This window comes from Zonotrichia albicollis, chromosome 14, assembly GCF_047830755.1.
Source record: "Zonotrichia albicollis isolate bZonAlb1 chromosome 14, bZonAlb1.hap1, whole genome shotgun sequence".
In the NCBI taxonomy this organism is placed as follows: Eukaryota; Metazoa; Chordata; class Aves; order Passeriformes; family Passerellidae; genus Zonotrichia; species Zonotrichia albicollis.
The window spans coordinates 16438687-16457387 of NC_133832.1; the positions used below are offsets into that span (position 1 = coordinate 16438687).

Below are 18701 nucleotides of genomic sequence, written 5' to 3' on the forward strand. Positions count from 1 at the left end.
AAGCTGACTAAGAGCATGAGAACTACACATCCCCTTCCCTCAGTGCTAAATATTCATTTACTTCAGTTGTGTTTCCAAGCAACAAAACATTTTTAGACAAAAGAACTGTACTTTGCAGATGCCAAATTAAAACTTGGGCTACTCATCACTAAACACTCGGGTTTCTTAAGGATAGAACAGAATCTAGGATATGTAAGGAAAGCCCAAAAGTTATTAAAAACTTCACTATGACAATAAATAAGAGGGTAAACAGGTTTAGAAGCCAACCCTGTACCAACAAAACCCAACCCCTGTCTAAGAGTGAGTGGAGATAAAATTTTAGGTACTTACCTCTTTGGATAATCGTGTGAATACATCTCCTCCCCTGAGAAAATCCAATATTAAATAGAGCTTCCCTTCAGTCTGAAAGGCTTAAAAAAATTTTAAAAAAGTAAATAAAAATCAATAGTTGTATGACAAAGCTACAAAACAAATCTGAATGCTTTTACAACTAGGAAATTTCAATCACAGGCAATACTTTTGTTTGTGGAAGTGAAATAATTCAGCACATGAGGTAATTTATTGAATGATTCCTTGCTTCTTCACAGAAGAAAATCTTAGTCATGAGAGATGATTAAAATAATGTTCTTTTATTTCTCCTTTGTCAAAGAGGGAAGCAGCAAGGACATCAATTACTGTGGTTTGGTTTAAATCAATGCAAAATACAAAACCTCTGCAGAACTTGAACATAAAGATTCAGAAAGTTCTTACAAGAGAGCATGTAGCCACATTTCTCTTCACAGAGAAAAGCAAGGCACGACTTCCCAAGAATATTCCTGAGATTCACATTCTCTGAACCTCAGAGAAAGGAAAAACAATCCTTATTTGCTGTGCCTGTGTTTGTGCAATAGCAGAATGCAATATGGAGACTGTTTAGCCAAAGTGAGGGTGTTTTGTTTCCTTGGCCTGTCAGGACCAGGTGTGTGTGTGTCAGGTCTGTTGGGTGACAGCCACGAGTTCTGTGCAAGTTGGAGGCTTGGCAGATTCAGTTTAGATGTAATGCAATACAGTATAGAATAATATAGGATAATAAAGTAATTAATTAGCCTTCTGATAAGATGGAGTCCTCCTCATCATTCCTCCCGGACACTGGGGGCGAAAATATCCACTACAAAACTTCTCTACAGCCATGTATTTACACTCCTTTTTGATTTTCCCCAGTTGCTAGAAGCTAATGTGGGCCCTGCACACGTGAGGGAGAGCAGGAGCAGCTGCTCCTGAGGCAGGGGAGGAAGGGGCAGAGCACAGGACCCACCATAGTGCAGTTTGACGATGAACGGGTGGTTCACCTCCACCAGGATGTCGCGCTCCATCTTGGTGCGGACCCTGTCCCGAACTGAGGGAGAGAAACAGCAACAGTGGGACACAAATGCATTTAGTAGCACACAGAAAGGCTTTGCTGGCTAAAGGAATCTATTCCCTCATCACCTGATTTGTTTTTTAATGTTAAAGCCTCCCACAAACCCCCTCCTTTCAGACAGTGGGACTCTGGTTTGTTTCCTGCCTGCCCCAGCTTTCTTCTTTGCCTCACTGCATTTCCAGCACATCCCCATATTTTGAGATAATCCATATTGCTTTCAAGAAAAAAGCTCTTATCTACATTCCCAACTTCAATTTTTGAATTAATTCTCTGTCCTGAATATAAAATATTTTTAAGACTACTTTTTCCCCTTTAACAGTAAAGCTCCATTTATACACAGTGGACTCGCACCCATTCAAGTGTCTCCTGAAAGCCAAAACACTGAATTAAGTTGTTCTGGCTCCTGGAACAAGGGAATGACTTAATTTTAACCACAGCAGAGTTCTGACTTAACAAAAGACAAAAGGAAAACAGTTTATGAAATTAACTTGTTTTCATATAATGAAAAGTCTAAACAGAATTAAATAATCCAATTTTAAACTTTGAAAGAACATTTCTGACCACATAATTAAAGCTACCTGGCCAGATTTAAAATAATACTTCAACATGAACTTACAAGTTTCTCTAAAAAAAAACCTCCTGTCAGAGAAGAGTTATGAACTCACTGACAAATATTTAAGATTTAAAAAAAGCTTTTAAATATACAGGTGCACTAAACCCCATGATCCAAAGTCTCAGCTGAAAGACAAACCTACCTTTTAAAGAAGCTTTTTTCAACACTTTCATTGCATAAAGCTGCCCAGCATCAGGCCCAATTATCTTCCTCACGAGGAAGACCTGGCAATACAAAGCCCATTTTTAAATCACTGCAAGCTTGGTAATCCAACTCAAACTCTCACAAAGCATTTGCAAAGCTGCCATTAATGTCAGGCAGCTTCCAGGGCTCTGCACCAAGCACACACCTTTAAAGGAAGAGCAGAATTCCTTGATCAGATCAGAGCTGCAAAGCACCAAGCCCTCTGAAGCATGACACTGCCCAGAAACTTTGGATTCTCTCCTGATTTATCAAAGAAGTTCTGACAGAAAGATGTTTCCTTCTATCACTTTTGGGAGAATGACAATTCTGCCTGGTCTGCACCTCCCAAGAGGTTTTTGAGGCTTAAGACCCAAGTCTCAAATATCAAACATTCATTTTTATTAATGAATTCTGTACAAGTGGTGAGATGAAAGCAAGGAAACCTCACCATTTAAGATCAAAGCACCCTTTCCCTCTGGAATAGCAACTCCAACAGGTTTTTCTACTTTTTCTCTCCAGAAGAGTTTTAAAGATAGATGGGATACAACTCGACACTGAGAAAAGCATATTAGATAAAACACTGCAGTACAAAGACATGGAGCTACACTAATTTTTAACCACCAGATCTTCCAATTTACAAAATGGTTTGATATGTGCTCCTACTTCTAAATTGCTGTTCTTGTAATAGCAATTTTTAGTTATGAATTCATAAGTTATGCTTACAAAAACAAAAAACCACAACATACAAGTCACAAGAGAAAGCCAAGAGCTCCTTACAATTACCTCTCTGATCTCACCCTACCCAGACTTTCATTTACAATTAACTTATTTATATCTAGAAATTATATATATTTTTTCAAGGATCTTGTCAAATTTTCCAGTCTAGAATAAGAAATTCAAGCACTGTTATGACTAAGTTGTACAAGGTTGGGAGAGGGGTTGTTTTTATTTTAAGCTCTGGTTAGAAGAAAAATATCATGTTTCAAGGTTGTCTGGCTTTTTGTTTTAATAAGTTTTGCACAATAACTGACCTACAACAGTGCTCTCCTATAGGCCAAGCTGATAGAAAATAGGGAGTAATTTGAACACCAGCAACTAAGAAAACAGCTGGAGATTAATACAACCACAATTATAAAATAATAATAAGTACATAGTAATATTTTAGTCTTAACAACCAATAATTTGTGAGAACATAAGGAATTCATGTGCAAGTTACAAATTTCAGCTAGTATAAAAATAGTGCAAACTACTGAAGCACCACCTATTTATTTCATTTGCAGACAAATCCTCCAGAACTCCAAAGGCACATCATTCCTGAAGGAATGAAGAGAGAAATTCGGTAATTCAGGAGGTTTAACTCTTTATTTCTGTGGGATTATTAAATCCTGCACTGATGTTAAAACCAGGCACAAGGAAACCCCTCCTGGTGTTTGCAAATCCAAAGGAAGGACCCTGAGAGTAGAAACTGGAAGAGAAAACACCATGAGGGCAACAGGCACTGACCCTCCTGTTTGTTTTCTCTTCTCACAGAAAGAACAGAGCTGAGAGCTCAGAGCTCAGGTGTGCAGCACCTGGAGAGGCACTGCCAGCATTCCAAAGCCTCAGAGCACATCTGGCCCAGCTGTTGGGATTGCAAACAGGAGCCCTCCTGAGGCTGGCACAACCCTCAGCTCTGGAAGCCAAATCTGAGGCAGGGCTGGCTGTGCTGAGCCCTCAGGTGCCTCCAGGCATCTCAAATCAGGATTGTGGGATCTCAGCACCTCAGGACTGAGGTGTCACCGAGAGCACCCTTGGGGGGCTCAGGAGTCCTGGAATGTTCCAGAAGTGTCTGGTGGCTGCACTTTGATCCTACACAGGAGACGACACCTGTATGAGGACAGGAGGGTTTCACCGGGGTGAATGGTGAAGGGATCAGTTAATTAGAGAGTGAAACACAGGGTTTAGGATTTCTGTACAGGGGGGTTTAGAGAAGTAAGATGGAGGAATTGGGGCGTGTCCTGTCCTTCTTCTTCTTCTCCTCCATCTTCTGTGGTGATGGTGGCACTTTGGGATTGGTCATTACTAAAAGTGCACCGGGCAATAAGGGTGAAAGGTATTGGGGAAAAATGATAAATATTGCACACGTAACTTTGGGTATAAAGATAGGTGACCGCCCGGAGGGCAGGGAGTGTGCTCATGGCTGGCTGCTGAGCAGAGCTCTGTCGGGCCGAGAGAAAATCTTTTAGATAAACAATTAATAAACACCGAGACCGAGAAAAGAACTGAAGCCTCTTCTCGTCCTTTGATACGTGGGCTGCCCCAAGGCCACCCCGGACCTTTCCAGGCCCTCCAAACAGCTGAAAACCAGACACAGGATAATAAATATATGGAGCCTTTTCAGGCTCCTACAGAGAGAAGTGTGTGAGGGAATTGGCAATGAACATTATCAGGTAAAGAAATGTTTCTGCAACCTCAAAATATTTCAAGTCTGTTCTCTACACCATCACTTGTGCACAGAATGCCTCCCCAATGTCAATTCCTTCCTCTCTCACTGTGTTTTATGCAGAGGTTTGTTCCTGCCTAGAGACACACAAAGAATCAGCAGAAGAACAGGAAAATGGGAACAAATGTAAAGCTGATTGACTACTTTAGATGTTGCAAAAGATGTAGCTTGAGACTGGTTTTAAAAAATTAATTACCTTCCTATACACTAGGATTAATATTTCAACTACTGTGTTTCAACACAGTGACAGAGATCAGATTTTCAACTTCATTTCTGCAAAGTGACACCCAGTGGCACATTACAAAAGGAAAATATTGTAACAAAAACTCTGCCATATTTCTTCTCTGTGCCATTTGAATAATTGCGTCTTTTAGGTGGAGATCACTTGATAAATACAGCAAACTAGAAAAAGTAAATAAACTGGGAATATTTCAGGTTAAGTTTCCAGCTGCCACAATCATCTTTTCTGTAGCTACATAAATACAGATTTTGTGTCTTGAAAAAAGCCAAATATTCCCAGCATGTCAAGTCCCATCACCAAAGACAAACCAGCATTTCCTTCAGAAGGTTCTGCCCATGGCTCTGGAGCAGGGCTGGGAAAGGATTCCATTACTCAACACATTTTCAAACATTCCCAGCAGCTCTGCTGGCCATTATTTCCCTGGAATGTCTGGACAGGTCTATGGAACAAGTTTATCATCTTACCTTTCCAAATGATCCCTGTCCAAGAACCTTAAGTAGTTCAAACTGTGCTGGGTCTGCTTTCTCACATCCTTCTTTCACATGATGTGTAATAGGAATTTCTTTCACACTTCCTTCATCCTGTGATTTCAAAGCAAACAAAACACAACAGTGAGCAGGCCTGCAGTAACTAAGTCTTGTTAAAAGTGCATGTAAATACCTGGATTTTTCTTTGTTTAGTTTTATTTTAGTAAAATATTTGAAATTCTAATAAGGCTTAAAGGAAAACTGTTCAAATGAAGAATTTTCCCATCTATCTTTTCTGAAACAGATTCATCTAAAATTTCTAAACTGAAGAAAAATTCTCAAAGAATGCTCATTTCCTTTTGCCATAAATATTTCAACTACAGAAAAGCTGGATTATTTTACATGAAAGGAATAAAACCCCAGAATTTTAAACCAAGACTTCTGAGCTTCACCTCTGCTTAGCAGCTTTAGTTTTCCCAGTGATTACTCTTCTCATCTTTCCCCCTTCCTGAAATAAGTCTTAATGAAAGCCAAATTGAATTTCATCATTTGGGGTAATTATTGCTTTTCACAGCAGCAAATAATAACTCTGGTCATCCATTTGTAGCTGGAGGAACAGGCAGCATTTGAAGACCATAAATAAGAAGATGAGTCATCTTAAGGACTCAGAATTCTTGCATCCAAGAGAAGAAACAGCTCTGGGGTGCAGAGCTCCTGGGAAGATTATCCTGTGTGGGGACCTCCTTCAGACAGCTGAGGTTAATTCTGAGCTAGGTGAGTGATTTCATGTTCTCCTGGCTGTCTCACCTTCAGCAAAGCAGGCACAGCAGCCCCAGTTGTGAAAAGACAAACGTTCCTGATGACACAAATCCCATGATGGATTGCAGCTTTTGTGGTGTAAGAGAAGTTTCTGAGAGCCAAAACAAGCAAGGTGTCAAAAGAAGCACCCTTGGAATTAAAACCTGAGGCCCACAACAGCAACCTCAGCTTGCAGGTGGAAAAGGAGCAACACCCTCAGCCCCAGTAAGAAAATCAATAAAATTCTTGTACACAACAAAATCACAAGTGAAAATCCCATCTGATTTGCGTGACTTCACTTTTGGGGGATCAAATGATGATCAGCTGTCTCCTGTCCTCTCTTCAAGCCTCATTTTGAAAGCTTCTCTTGGCAGAGACCAGAAAACCTCCCCACCAACCTCCTGTGAGTTACAGCCCCTGATGAGAAGGGCAAACAGCACCAGGGAAGGGCCTGGGCACTGATGAAACAGTTTTGGGAACAACATCATTCTGTAGTCAGGTGAACTTACTGCCCACAGCTGAGCATTAAAACTTCCAATCAATCAGCTTTGTCACAGTACATACACCTGGATGAAATTCTGGTTTTACACAGAAATTCAGAGCAGATATCTGCTCATCTGAATTTGTACATGCTGCAGTAATTAAAGAAAAAAAAGAAGCAATCATCACACTGCATTAATTGCTTCTGCCTTAATTGCTTTGCTTGTCCAGAGGGGGAAAGAGAGTCCAAACAAACATCTTGGTGTATTCCCAAACTGCAGTCCAGCTGCTGCTGCACACCAGTCCCTGCCCCTCCCCTCCCTTATTTCATCCTCCTTCTGGGAAAGGCCTGTTTGTCCTGCCTGCTTCCCACACAAGGTGGGTATGAACACCAGGCACTGCTGGAAAACAAAGTGAATTCTGTAATTCACAACCAAGCCACTTTATTTCCCTCATTGGTCACAAACCCTGATGACACACTGTAAAATCCCAACCTCCCCTCATCCATGCCCCTTGCTGACTGTCATTTATGCTCTCAGAGCACAGATACACCTATCTTTTCATTTTCCTTCACTTTTTAAACACATGCCTAATTTAAGGCAGGTAAGAACAGCAGCATTTTGAAGCCATCTGATGACAGATGAAAGCAGCAAGTTGTCTAATTACACACCAAGTTGTACAACAGACTTAATGGCTGCTTCTTGCTATGAAATATGTAAATATTCTATTTAGAAGCCTTTTTTCTTCACCATCCTAATTTGTATTCCCTAACACCGTGAAACTTTGCATGAGAAAAGCTCTTTAAGAGTTCAGCCTCTCCTGTGTTTATCACCCACCTCGAGCCATTAGCCTGTGACATCACACGTGGTTGCTGAGGAGACTGAGAGGATTTCTAAATGTGAACTCAGGAGAGAAATGTTTTCCATGCAAATAAAGACTAACTTGAGATGGATTAAATGAGGTTTTTTTTTATATAAAGTGTTTTATCTTCACAAAAGATGTCTATATAATTTCACTTACTTAAATACCATTAAGGTACTAAAAATTGGCATTACTGAGGTGTGAGAGACCTTTTCATCACCACCAAGGAGTGAGCACACAGAGCTGAGCAGCTCCAAGCCACTTTCATTTTCATTTCTACTTTGGCCTCCACGAACTACAAATCTGGTTCTCTCATTTTGTGTTCTGCTGCTTGAGCAGGAAATTTCTTCCCAAGCTGAGGCACCAGCTGCCACCCCGTGGCCTTGCACCAGAGGGAACTCAACCCCTCCCTGCTCCCAGCAGGTTCTCCAGGAGCCAAAGGAACACTGGGATCACTCCTGGCTTTGTCACTGGAATGTGGCTCCAGAGCTCAGCAACCTCCTCATCCTGTTCTAGAGCAGTAGAAAACTCAGACAATCCTCTGCTGCTTTCCTTGCTGCATGTGAGACCACTCTGACACTTGATTTACCCACTCCACACCAGGAAATGTCCAGGCAGCACGTGGGTCTGTGCCAAGACTTCATTTCCAAATCCCTTCCTTATAAATGTTGTTATTGTAGCACAATGCAGTGGTTACAGCTGGTGATAAAATCGATTTTGCCACAATCCCAGACTGGTTTGGGTCCTTAAAGCCCACCCAGTGCCACCCTGCCATGGCAGGGACACTTTCCACTGTCCCAGGCTGCTCCAAACCCCAATGGCCAGCCTGGCCTTGGGCACTGCCAGGGACTCTCTGGGCAACAGAAACCTTTGTGCCCCTAAACACAAGGAGGAGTGTGCTGAGAAATGCTGGCCAGGGCTTCCATGGGCACTCAGGCATTCCACCACACACAGGGGAGCTCAACTTTAGTGCAAGGTTTAGCCACACACACAACACTCAACTTCAGCATCTCCTGAAGTGGCAAGGGGCAAAATCCACCTCAAGAGGGGCTTACCTGGGATATTTCTCCATAAAGCACAATTAACACACTGGTGTACACATTAATTCTGCTCTAAAAAAGCAGAAATAATTACCTTTGAGCTGAAGGTACAGCAGCTACAGCAAAAACTACCAAGGCAGACCAAGTGATTGCAGCAAGAGCAGCATTGAGCACTCTGTGTGAAAGGTGCCAGGCTGGCCTGGCCATTTCTGAGGGTGAGGGATGCACAAATGTCCCTCCAGCACAGGGAACCTTTGCATGAAGCTCTGTCTCCTGCAGCAGAGCTCCCAAACAAGGCATTTACCACAGGCCCTACCCAGGTACTAATTTCCAAAGCCATCCTTGAGACTTAGAGTCTCCTCAGATATTGGTCAAATAAAATGATGAGTTCAGAAGTTATTAAAGAGCAGGGAATGCAGCAATTCTGCTGTGTGAGTGCCTGAAGAGAGCAGGAATCAAACACTTACATGGTAGGAATATGGTTCACCTTCTTCCATAGGCTCATCTGCCATTTTAAGGCCATTTAACTGCAGGGGAAAAAAAAAACAAAAATAAAGAAAAAGAAAAACATCATTAAGACCCAGCAATTTCAAATTAATAAGAGTTCAAAATTCGACCAATTTACATTTCAGAGCACACAAGTGAGAGCTGGTGGTGGAGTTGCTCTAATTTAAAGCTGTAGTTTCAAACAAACACTACTACTCAGTAGTTATATTTAGCATCTCCCTTATGTATCATTTAGCATCTTCCTTTGTAAATGCCATCATTATTATTATTATGCCAGTGTTATTTAATTGGGATTAATTTAAAACTCCTTTAAAAGCTAGATACCACTCCTACAAGATGACACTAATGCAGAATTCCTCAGTTATGCATGTAACTTATGCTGCAGATGCTTTTCAGAAACCTAGAGTTTTCTAAGGAAAATTAATTTGCAGTTTAAAGGGAAAAGATGCAAAAGTGATTCCAAGCCTTTTTGAAATTACCAAACCCACAGCTGCAGAGAAAAAAAACCCAAACTCAGTTTAAGCACTCTCTAAGTTACCAATAATTCAGTGCTGAAACTGAAAAAACCAACCAAAACCCAGAAATATGAAGGACATGTTCTGTTCAGACATGCAAAGCAGCCATTAAAAACTGGAAATACTTGACAAAAATGGATGAATGCCATTATGGATTTTGCTCATAATCATTGCTAATTTATTTATATATTAATTGTTCAGCATCTCTACCTTTATATGGCACAGGTCTCATGTTAAAAGTAACTAGAAATGACGTAAGAAAATTCAAACTTTTTTTTTTCTGAAAACCAAGTTGAACCAATTAAACTCTTCGGCTGGGAAATGACTTTTTTTGTTATATGGTGTTGCTGTCAGCACGGGAGTTGGTAAAACACAGGACTGCAGAGAAATCCCCCCAGATTCCTGTGCTCTGAACCAAAGGCAGAATCTGCAGGGACAGCTGGGGCTGCAGGGACAGGTTGGCACCACAACTCTGTCACCCACACAAACCCTCAACCACTTCCACTGCTGCCTCAGACTCCAGTTTGGAGTAGAGCTGTCAAGAGTTAATTCACAAATTAATGCTTTTGATAAAATTAAATCTCCAGTTTTTGTAGCAAGATACTGGCACTTATTTTTGGACTATATCCTCACTGGGAAAATAAAAAGACAAAACAGAAAAACAGATTAAGGAAATAGCATAAAGCTTCATTTATTTTCACTTCACAAGTTTCTATTTACCATAAATCTCAGTTTAACCAATGTACCTCCAGCCCATGCCTGTCATTCATCTCTCATGTGTTTCCACCCCAACAGCCAAAAATCATCCCTGCATTACCCTGGATCCAGAAACCAAAGCTACTCATTTGCTACATAACTTGTTTCTTTTCTTGCATTTTCTTTTCACAAATGAGACAGTGGGAGGGACAAGACACTCACTATGGTTGTTATTGTACAAATTAACTGAATACATCCAGAAGTGACACCAAAGTTCAGCCCAGCTCTGACCTCCATCCTCAATTCTATGCAATTTCTTTTCACAACACCATAAATCACATTCAAGTGTGAACCAATGTGATGCCCACCAAAATTATCCAAAAAGCTTTTTTGGAACTAAACTCGGTTTCTACTGCTGATGCTCAGAAATGTAATAACAATGTTCCTTCATGGACTCCGATTCAAAGTGATTTTATTGTGCATTTCACCTTTTCTTTCTATGAAGATGGGCAACATTTCCCAAGTTTTGTTACTTAAATATAAGCTCTGGAGCCAACACCACCAATCAGAAGAACTAAAGATACACTGAAAACAATACAGATACAAAAAATGGGGCTGGAAAGGGGTTGTGAACCCAAAATCAGTGTGTTATTTCATCTAGGTTGTTGCTGAGAACACCATTTAATGTACTTTCAACTTGCTGGCAAATCAAGTGCACTAAAGCTATTGGATTTTTATGGCAGGTAATCATCTTAATTAACAATTTCCTATCATACACTTTTCCCCTTCACTGTTGCTCCTTGGTTTGTGTTTGTTTTTTCCTGTCCAGTCTCTCTGTACTGATACAGACTGGGACACCTGCCAATTTCTAGTCCAAACAATTTGATGTTCAAGGACATGAATCTGCTTTTATTGCTTGATACACACAACTACACTTTTGCCATATTTGTTTATGAATCCTGGTCACTGTCCATTAAAGAAAGCCAAGGAACAAAAATCTGCAAACTTGTTGGAATAGAACCCAAAGTCTGGTGGCTTGTTAAGTAATTCAGCTAAAAAAAGTCAATGACAAAAATCAAATCATTACTGCCTTGTACAGTCACTTAATTGGCTGAGTTTCAATAAGCAGAAGCTGGCAAAAAAGAAAAGTGACAGTTAATACTTATTTCCCACCTCTGTGGAAACCAGATACAAAATGCAGCTCCCACAGCCAAGTGAGGCTCCTTTCAGAGATTTATTCATGAATATTTATGCACAAACATATAGAACAGAACGATTTTAACCTCTAAGTCATTACTTACTAAATATCTACAAATGCACAATTTATTATTGAGAATTAAAGAGCACAGCTCTCTATAAAAAGAACAGGTGAAAGAAGCCAATACTGTGATGGTGAAGGAGATTCCTTCATCTTTCAATCATTCTGCTGTTCAGTGCTGCTCAAGTCCTACAAGTGAGCATTTTAAATATTAACTCCCATGAAAACACAAACTGAACTCAGGCTTTTAGGCAAACACTGACGACACTTTCCAAACACACAATGTGGAAATGACACAAAGTACCCCAAGTTGTTGATTAGTAAAAAATAACAAAAGGAACTATGTAAATAGATGAGCTCAAAGTTTAGGTCAGAGCACCTGGCAGGTCAGACTCCTCTGCAGAGGTGCAGGATGAGGGAGCTGCCTCCCAGGGAGAAGGGGAAAATGTGCCTCTGGATTAGATGGATCCCATAGCTGGGACCATCCCTGTTATTCTAAAAGCAATGTGCCTCTGGATTAAATAATCCCATACCTGGGACCATCCCTGTTATCCTGAGAGCAATGTGTCTCTGGATTAAATGGATCTCATGGCTGGGACCATCCCTGTTATCCTGAGAGCAATGTGTCTCTGGATTAGATGGATCCCATAGCTGGGACCATCCCTGTTATTCTAAAAGCAATGTGCCTCTGGATTAGATGGATCCCATGGCTGGGATCATTCCTTCTCCTTTAGGAGCAGTGTGCCTCTGGATTAAGTGGATCCCAAGGCTGGGATCATTCCTTCTCCCTTTGGAGCAATGTGCCTCTGGATTAAATAATCCCATGGCTGGGACCATCCCTGTTATTCTAAAAGCAGTGTGCCTCTGGATTAGATGGATCCCATAGCTGGGATCATTTCTCCTCCCTTGGCAGCAATGTGCCTCTGGATTAGATGGATCTCAAGGCTGGGACCATCCCTGTTATCCTGGGAGCAATGTGCCTCTGGATTAAATAATCCCATGGCTGGGACCATTCCTGCTCCTTTGGCAGCAATGTGCCTCTGGATTAAGTGGATCCCAAGGCTGGGATCATCCCTGTTATCCTGGGAGCAATGTGCCTCTGGATTAAATAATACCATGGCTGGGATCATTTCTCCTCCCTTTGGCAGCAATGTGCCTCTGGATTAAACACATCCCAAGGCTGGGATCATTCCTTCTCCCTTTGGAGCAATGTGCCTCTGGATTAGATGGATCCCAAAGCTGGGACCATCCCTGCTCCCTTGGAGAATATCCAAAGGGCTGGGAACAGCTTAATGACAATTGCACATGTTCTTCCTCTGATTAGAACAGCAGAACAGAGTATTCCCAGTATTACCAGAGATTGGAACCATCTTCCCCCCTCCCATTTTAAGGATGTTTTTACTGTTTACATGGTAAATTCCTTAGGACTTGGTGGGTCTACAGGTTTTGGATGAAAGAAGCCAGGCAAAAGGTCAGCAAAAATGCCTTATCCCAGGAAAAGCAGTGGAAGATGTAAAGCAGGTGCATCCTGCCCTGGTTTTACATGTCTTTGCTGAGGGATTCAAACAGAATTTTAAAAAATCTAGAAAAAGCAGAACTGGGAATTTTATCATCATACTATAATTAGAAGTAAAAAGCAATATTCAGAACCACTCACCTAAAATCTTGTCTGGCTTCAAAGAGGTAAAATTCTACCCAAGGGTGACCAAGAGCTCCTGTCTCCTCCACAGCTCCTCCTTCCCTGGGCTCCTTTTGGGAAGTTATGGGGTGTTCCCAGAGCTGCAGCCCAGTTCTCCCACATCAACACAGGAATAAGCAGTTTCCTTCCCCACAAACAGAAGGAACCCTTCAAGTAGTTATTTCAAAATATTTGAGTGGAAGCTTACATCAGAAATCCCAATTATGTCAAAAAGAGTTTGAAAAAAAAATCCTGACAGGACGACCACATTTGTTCCTCATTTATTCTTAATTACATCTATAGAGAGTTTGCACCATTAATTTAATTAGCAACACACTGGCCTACTGAGGATTTCCTGAGATAGGTCTGAGGAGTCTGAGGGTTCTGGGCACATTCCCTCCCCACCTACACAAACTCTGGGCCAGCCCCACTCCCTCAATTCCCCCCACAAAGGGAAGAGGCCTCTGAACTCCCTCACACTCTTGAACACACCAAGAGAAAAAGGGAGATAAAGCAACCTAAAACACCTGAAACCCATAATCAGTTACTAGGGAGAGCTACAAAGTTCTTTTCCTGTGGCAAATAAATCATACAGTCAGACAGGACACCAAACCTTCAGCAACATATAATTAGTGATTTTAAAAGAACATTTTGATCCTTTCCATTATCAGATCAAGGGAGAATTACGTGTGCCTCCAACAAGTCCCAGCTCTGACAAGACACAAAGCTGACCCCAAGCACAGGGATCACTGAATTAGCACAGGACTTGAGATCTTTTCATTCCTGCCTGTGTACATAACCTTAACTCCACAATCAAAGGGCACAAAGCAGCCAGGCTCCAAATTATATTTAATGGCAGGTAATTCTGAAAAAGGATGAGATTTATACTTGAGGAAAGCAATTATCTCACATATTATTCTTAATGTAGTGAAGTACTACATAAATAGCAGAATTCTAACTGTGATGAGTAAACAAATCACATCATTCTTTGGATTTAGGGTTATTGTGGAGTGTTTCCAAAGTTATTCTGCAGTAAATAAGGTGAGCTACCTGCAACACACTCCTGGATCTGGTCAGAGACTCAGAATACTACAGCAGATTTCCAAAACCAATTTCAGAGGTGGTACACAACCCCCCAGCATTATTACTGTATTGCAGCACTTCTCAGGGCATAAAGACACTCATTGTTTCTCTTTAAGAGCATTACCGCGCACACTTTTTTTTTAAAGGCAACTTGTTCTCCAAGACCTTTACAAAATCCGTACATTGTAGCAATGGCTGAGGCATCAAACGAGGGGCAATGTTTTACTTTCTCTCCTGCCAGAACACCAGGCCATTGTGGAGATTCTGAGATGCACTGAACTAGGTAGAGCTGAGTCATCCACGTCACTGCCAGTAATTACTCACAAAGGAGTTATGCAACTCCTAACACTGACAAAATTCAGTGGCCTTTGACAGACCGGGCTCAGATCGTGCTCCAGAGATGGGGCTGAAAACACTGGCCAAAATCAAAGATGTATTTATCTCAACTGGCAAAGGGAGCAGCTCATGCACAACAGCAGCAGAGCTCAGCTCATGAAAAATCCTTTTGGAGGGCAGCAACTTTCAATGCAGCCCCGTTTTCCAGCAGATTTCTTTAGTTTGCAGTCACTTTTTTGTTTCAGCCTTGTCTTGCTTGTCATAATCAGGCAATTAAGCAACTGGTTCTTGAAGTATTTATTGCAAAAGTAAGTATTTGAGAAGGAGGTTGCATTTATGCAATTCACAATATTCATGTCTTGCAAACAGCCATGTGCTTACAGCAATTACAGAGCTCATGGTAAGTGCAATCCTCCCAGTTCAAGGGGCAGAAAGTGCCCAAAATTCTGTATTCTGCCCAAATCCAACTATTTCTGTATTTCATTCAGCTTGGTCAGTAAATTGTTAATGTTTACCTTCCTGTTTCTTTGTAGACTGTAATTACATTTTCATAATCTACAACAGTTGATTATGATCAACACCCTCATATCTATTTTTATTACCATGGAAATACTTATTAATCCAATATCCAGGGGAAAAGAAATTCACTGAATATTTGAAGCTTTAACAGCACAACATTGATCCTTCCTACCTAGGCTTAAGGAATTCCCAGAGTCACAAAACAGCTTCACAAGTGACACTGTCACAGGAATATAAACACAGGAACAGCACAGCCCCAAATCCTCAGCACTTCAAAGAACACCCCCCCCAAAAAGGGCAAAATAATTCAATCCTGACCTTCAATAATTTCTTCCAAAAGTTCATGCTGCTCTTGTCACTTGAAGCATGAAAATTTGTTTCCTACTTTCAAGCTCACCTCCTTTCCTTGCCAGGTGCTTTTACTCCAAGTCAACACAAGTGCTACTGGAAATGCACTCACTGCTAATAACATAATCCTAAATTCAGTCAACATGCAGAGTCTCTGAGAAAGCCATTCCTCGGATTTCTCCTCCTGTGCCACAGCTGATGGACAAGAGCACCAGAAGGCACAAGTTAATCTTCAAAATAAAAACCTATTTCACAGTGGCTCTGTTGACTGCAGCTACAGCAAGGCCAAGGTCAGAGATCTCTCAGACTGCCAATACAAGGCTGTAATGAATACCACAAGCTACACTTAATTCTGTAAAATTTAAGAGAAAGGCCACACCAAAATTCATTTTGACATAAAATTCACCTTTGTTGAATCCCCAAGGCACATGGATGTAGAAACCCATCAAGTGAGAAGTGCAGCACACCCCTGAGATCACTTATGGAAAGGGTTATGACAACACAAGTGTTTGTTCCTGTCACTTGGGAACTTCACACTCAACTTGAAGAAACGGGTTTGGCACAAACGGGCTCTAAGTGCTGCTGGCCAACCCCAACAGGGACACAACAAACACCTTTTTATCTCCTTTTAATCAGAGCACAACTGGAGGAGCTTTCCACAGACCTTGGGAAATACAATTTAAAGAGTGACTGCTGCAAACAGTTGCCCTCAGATGTCACACACACAGAGCCCTTTCTGCTGGGCACCCCTGCCCGGAGCTCATCCAGCCACAAAACACCCAGGGATGCACAGCCCCCTCCAGCTGCAACACTCCACTCCTGATTGTTCTACCACTGATACACCATAATCTCCTAATATTTCCTCAAGGACTGATCCACAGGACCAAGAAAGTTCTCAGACCTTCGCTAAGTTTCAGACCTCAATTACAACAAACTGCTTTTAAAACAATATGAACAAATAAACCTTAATACTTCAGCTGACTTTCTGATATCTGATGCATATCCAGTAATTATAGTACTTGGCAATGGTACCAAAAATCCCCAAAATATTAAAAGCACAAAGAAATTTGGGGTTTGTTTTTCCCCTTTGAATTTTTATCAGGGAAAATAAATTTCACAACACCCTTTAAGGGAACATCCTTTCACTCTTGCACATTTTGTACTTTGAGATGGTTTTGCTACAGACCCTTTTCACTTGCAATAAGAAGAGTCTGGTGCACAGAAAGCAAGTCTGACCAGTTTTAAGCAACTTTGTTTAGATAACATCTTTTGTGTGTCTAACAGACCTAGGTGTAATCTTTTATTTGTCATAGCTGACGATACCTGATACACAACCCTTCACTGCTGATTTCAAAGTGCCAGAGTTTTAATACTCGAGCACCACGTTCTGCTGAGGCACAGGAATCATTGCAACAGAACCAGTTTTACCTTTTATTTTCTTTTAAATTGCATTTGCTCCTTGCTGATGAAGCACCTCGAGCACTAAGCAATACCTCGAAGTCGTTCCTCATTCTTTAACGCGTTTAAGCACCCAAACCTCAGCCGGGCACTCCTGGTTCTCTCTCTGCTCGTTGTATTTATGATAACCAACACAGAGTTAGTTATTCAACGTTTAAGCACCCAAACCTCAGCCAGGCACTCCTGGTTCTCTCTGCTCGTTGCGTTTATAGTAATTAATGTACAGTTATTCCAGGAGAAGGCAAAGGCACCTCCGTAGTGACAACCCACCTGGATGCGCAGCCACATTAGCGCGAGCAAATTTCCCGCAGAACTTAAAGTAACTTTTCGTAGCAGCTACGGCCATAAAAGTGAGTTCCCAACCCCTCGGATGCTGCGTGGGGAGGGACACCTGTGACACGAAGCGGCCGGGAGGCGACACAAAGCCCCGGCCTCCCCGGTGCCGCTACCTCCACACGTGTCACGGCCCGCGCCCGGGGGGCACGGCCGGGCCCGGGGCGCCCGCGGGGCTGCGCGGCGGTGGCGGCGGCGGGGCCCGCGGGACGGCGGGGGCGGGCGGGGGCCGCGGGCCGGGACCGAGGCCGGGCCGGGTAGGGCCGGGCAGGGCGGGCGCGGGTCGCGGCCGTGCGCAGGCCGGGGGGCCGGGGAGGCGGGGGCGCGGCGGGCGCGCTGAGGGGGCAGCGGGGCGAGGCCGGCGCAGCCCCGCGCGGAGGGGCCGCGGGAGGCCGGACCGGGCGCAGGTGCCGGCGGGGCGCGGAGCCAGCCCGGCCCGTTCCCCCCCTTCCGCCCCGCACTGACCTCGGCGCCGCTCACGTACAGCTCCATTTTGTGGCAGGGCTGCGGCTCGTCGTCCAGCGGCGCGCACGGCACCATGTCCCGGCTGTGGGGCCGCGGCGGCTCGGCCGCTGCCGGGGGCCGTGCGGGGCGGCGCGGGGCCGGGCGCGGGGCGCGGAGCGGAGCGCGGGGTGCGGGCGCTGCCGGCCGGCGGGGGCGGCGCCGCGCTGCGCTGCCCCGCGCACGCCCCCAACATGGCGGCCCGCGGGGGCGGGGCTTGCGCCGCACCGCGGTGACGTCAGGGCGGGACGGAGAATCCCCTGCATGGGGAGGGGGGGAATGACGCGTGGTGACGTCACCGGGGCTGCGGGCAGGCGGCGGCGCCGCCGCGTTGAGGGGGATTGGGAATGGAGGGGTTGGGGATGGCGGGGTTGGGGATGAGGGGATTAGGAATGGAAGGGTTGGAGATGAGGGGTTGGGGATGAGGGGATTGGGAATTGAGGCGTTGGGGGTGAAGGACAGGTCTGAGGGGGAGTGGGGCGGATGGATTGAGGGTGAGGGACGCAGGATGAGGGGGATTGGAGATGAGAGACGGGAGTGAGGGGATTGGAGTTGAGACGAAACTGCGGGCACAGTCTGAGGGGGATCACGGCTGAGGGGACGGGGGTCAAGGGATTGGTGGTAAAAGGGTTGGGATGAGGGGACTGTCAAGGATCGGCGCTGAGGGGTACCGGCTGCGCGCCCCGCACAGCGAGGCTGTTCCTCCCACGGAGCTGACAGAGAAGAGGAAAAAAAAAAAAAACCCAAAAGTTTCGTTCGGTTTTGTTTTTTTCGAATGTGCGAGGCGTGGGGACAGGAAGCGCGGGCGGCGGGGAGGCACAGCCCGCTCCCCGCGGGGCCGTGGGCAGCGGGAAGAGGCTGGGGCGGCTGCGGAGCCGCCTCACCGGGCTCAGAGCAAACCGGCC

At 43.8% G+C, this 18701-nt stretch overlaps 1 protein-coding gene across 2 annotated transcripts in view; it reads right to left on the reverse strand.

Moving 5' to 3' along the window:
• RPS6KA6 (ribosomal protein S6 kinase A6) overlaps positions 1-18000 on the reverse strand; it is a 38596-nt gene extending 20596 nt beyond the window's left edge. The window contains exons 1-6 of one of the 2 annotated variants that reach the window (XM_074551746.1): positions 17761-18000; positions 9032-9091; positions 5383-5499; positions 2155-2236; positions 1295-1375; positions 331-410 (exon numbers count right to left, since the gene is read on the reverse strand). In XM_074551746.1, coding sequence (XP_074407847.1) covers positions 331-410; positions 1295-1375; positions 2155-2236; positions 5383-5499; positions 9032-9091; positions 17761-17835 — 495 coding nt within the window. In that variant the 5' untranslated portion in view covers positions 17836-18000. The remainder of the gene's footprint in view (positions 1-330; positions 411-1294; positions 1376-2154; positions 2237-5382; positions 5500-9031; positions 9092-17760) is intronic. The other variant, XM_074551747.1, reaches the window with a different exon arrangement.
• Positions 18001-18701: the final 701 nt, after the last annotated feature.